The 3,258-nt window shown below is 33.4% G+C and overlaps 1 protein-coding gene across 1 annotated transcript; it reads left to right on the top strand.

The window, feature by feature from the left end:
• Positions 1–2,681: 2,681 nt before the first annotated feature.
• Positions 2,682–3,258, top strand: LOC148569812 (uncharacterized). Its single transcript, XM_088506653.1, has 2 exons — positions 2,682–2,834; positions 2,938–3,258. Exons 1-2 carry the CDS (start codon positions 2,682–2,684, stop codon positions 3,256–3,258), a joined length of 474 nt encoding a protein of 157 aa, XP_088362779.1.

Genomic DNA, 3,258 nt, shown 5'->3' on the forward strand with positions numbered 1-3,258 from the left:
CACATGCTTCGAACGGGAAGCGCCATTAGGCTAATGGTTTATTCCCTCAAGAACTGGCGTGTGCATTATCATGTCCTATGTATTTGATGCTTTGTTCCCTGAAGTCGAAAAGTGTGCTCCCACCATCAAATATCGAACTTGGTGTTTAAGCAATGTGTCATATTAATTTTCATATGTGCTGCTGGTTAACTCATTAATTTAGAGCACTTTAAATTTAGTGACCGGATACAGCTTAGATAAATTTTATTCATATCCAGTCAAAAGTACTTTCGTTCTTTAACATACTCTTCGACAATGCTATCTATAGAATCGGATGTGAATCTACTGCGTTAATCGTGGGAAAAAAATGATTTTTTGTTACTCATTTATAAAATAGGCATCATGTTATATCTGTATATAGCCTCTAGGGTCGTACTATTACACTTTTTCTTTTATCGGAGACGCCTCCCCATTATGGTTTCAGAAAAATTAGATCTATAACACTCATCACAACTTTTGATTCCTTTAAGTCATATTTATCCATCTTGCATTAAAGTAAAATTATTTTCATCAAATAACCCATTAACCAAATTTTTATTCCTTTTATATTAAAGACTGCCTTCAAAAAACCATTTAACTAATTATTTTTTAACTCATTAGATTGCATTTTTTACAGCATTCAATAGTTATTATATTTTCATCTTAAAAACTCTTCAATAATTTATAAATTATTAACTTATAACTTGAAAAATTCTGTCTTTTATATGGTTATTTTTGTGGTTTGTATGTATTATTTTTACATGAGATCAAAAAACCTTCACCATTATTTTTTTCCATAACAGCGTCTATACATTAATTCTTCTATACATTAACAGGGGACAGATCCTTTTATTTCAGTGTTATAATAACGTTTTTCGATATCATCGAATGAGTTGTATAATGGTTGAAAAAAAAATTCAACACAACTTGGCTAAATCTGCATTTATCAAATATTTCTTTCTTATAATTCCATTCACAGATTGTTATTGTCATTAGTATTTAATTCCTGTGTTGCCACATGTGTCAGGCATTTTCGACTAACTCACTAAGTTTTCATCCCATGCTCCCTTTCACCCAGAACAGTGAAGTGCTTTTTCATTGTGACCTTTGCTCTCTCTAGATTAATTTATTTCATCTTTCGGTTATGACCTCAGCCTTATAATCGAGAATATCTTAGAGCCTTTTGTTGGATTTTGTTAAACAATACACCTTATGCGAAAAACATTAGCCTACCGTTTGAGGACATTCACACAAATCGCCATTCCCGACCATCCCAACTCAATGTCAAGTCTTTCTGCTCAGTGTGCGTTCATCGCTCTGAGTCAGTAGGTGTGTCGCTAATTCCTACATTCAATGTATACATCGGTGGGTTTTGACCGTCATCTCCCAATTCTGCAAGGTTTGCCCTAACCTCAACTGCTTCACCAACTTTTCGACTCCTTGCTCAGTGCAAGAAAAAAATCAAACACGAGTTTTGGTTATTCCTTGGCGTTACCCTTTTCCACGAGGTCTTCAGACCCAAACTTATTTATTATTTATTTAATATTTAATTTATTTATATATTTATTTATTTAATTATTAAGTTATTAGTTATTTAATTAGTTATTAGTTATAGTTGTGCACATGCATGTGAGTATATTTGTTTTGGCCTTCAAGCCGCTTCAAATATGGATATCGAGATGGAGAGTCTATTAGGATATATGCGTATATGTGTATTAATAACACCCATATTATAATAACAACCATATAAAATCTAATATAATAATATAATGTTTCATATATACTAAATAATATTTGTAATATACAAATATCTAATATATAATATATAATATATAATTTATATCAATATAAATATACAATATATTACAATATATAACATATGCTAAATAATAAATAATAAAATACACTATAATTGCTCAGTCAAATTAAATGGCTAACATTCAAATTGTGTCTCAAGTCAGGGTTTCAGGTTTTACATTCATGGGTTTATTTAAATGTTGTCTCAGCACCGTCAGACGGTCCAGACCGCAGTCCAATTTCCGGTATGGTGAATGGCCTTTCGTTAATGCTGGGACCTGGTGCCCTATAAATTCTTCTCTTCCTTTCTACATGCTTCCACACTTACTTTCTCTGCATCTTTTATACTGGTCCGTTTTAAGCCGTCGTTTACTCACGTCACTGATGTTTATTATGATTGCTATTGCTATTGCTATAGGCACATGTGTTAAAGCTTTGCCTTGACTTCCTTAGATTTAATCCTAACCAGGCATGAAATAATTTTAACATTAATTCTTCCGATTTCGACCTATTTCTTTGTCTCTCTTGCTCTTATTACCACGATCATCGTTTTGTATTCGTTTCTCTCCCAATATTTTAATAGATAAGATCTTTGTGAGGCAAATAATTAGCCATTACTTCATAGTTGTTGTTACCAAAAAAGGAAGTTCATGCATGGCGTCTTTCTTATAATATGCATAATTGGTGTTATATTTATTTTTGCTTTCTTTGATCCTCCCTGGATGTGGATTGTGGTTTTTGGTGTGTAATTATGTCTCCTCATGTAGATTTTTTTTAATTGATCTCTAGAATTCTCTGCAGTTAATTAGGTACCCAGCTCATATTTTCATATAAAGTTTGTTCGAGACCCAAATCCACTCCCCTAGATGGATCAGACTTTTGATTCTGTTAAGGAACTTTCTCTTATTTCTGAAAAGAACTGGTGCATTAAAGTAAGGATTTTGAGGATGTGGAAGTTTTTGTCATATGAAAAGAGTTACTCTCAACCTTCAATGGAGTTGGTTGTACTTGACAAAGAGGTACGTTTCCGCCTTTTGTTACATCATGTATGTTATTCCTTTTGGATGTTTGTCACCTCTGTGATATCAAAAATCTCTTTATTTTTTGTTCCATCGTTGTCAGGGATCGCGAATCTATTGTTTCATCCGGTCCATTCATTACCGTCTTTTTGAAACGATCCTTGAGGAGGGGAAGGTGTTTGTTCTGGCCAACTTCACGATGGACTCAAACACGCAGAAATACAGGCCCACCAAGCATAGTATGCGGATCATATTTAAGAGGGACACATTGGTCTCGAGTGTTGATGACATCAATATTCCAATTGAGTCATTTGATTTCGTGGTAACTAAGGAAATATTATCTTCGGTTAGGGATGACTTATTTCTTATTGGTATGCTCTTTGATGTCCTCATTGTGCCACCCACATCTAGGTCATTTCCCTAG

This window comes from Arachis ipaensis, chromosome B3, assembly GCF_059453495.1.
Source record: "Arachis ipaensis isolate K30076 ecotype BB chromosome B3, ASM5945349v1, whole genome shotgun sequence".
NCBI lineage: Eukaryota > Viridiplantae > Streptophyta > Magnoliopsida > Fabales > Fabaceae > Arachis > Arachis ipaensis.

Bases quoted from the DNA above. Each gene is read 5' to 3' on its own strand.
- LOC148569812 (XM_088506653.1), top strand. From the start codon at position 2,682: ATGGATCAGACTTTTGATTCTGTTAAGGAACTTTCTCTTATTTCTGAA. The intron at 2,835-2,937 runs GTACGTTTCCGC...CATCGTTGTCAG, and splicing joins TGGTTGTACTTGACAAAGAG to GGATCGCGAATCTATTGTTT.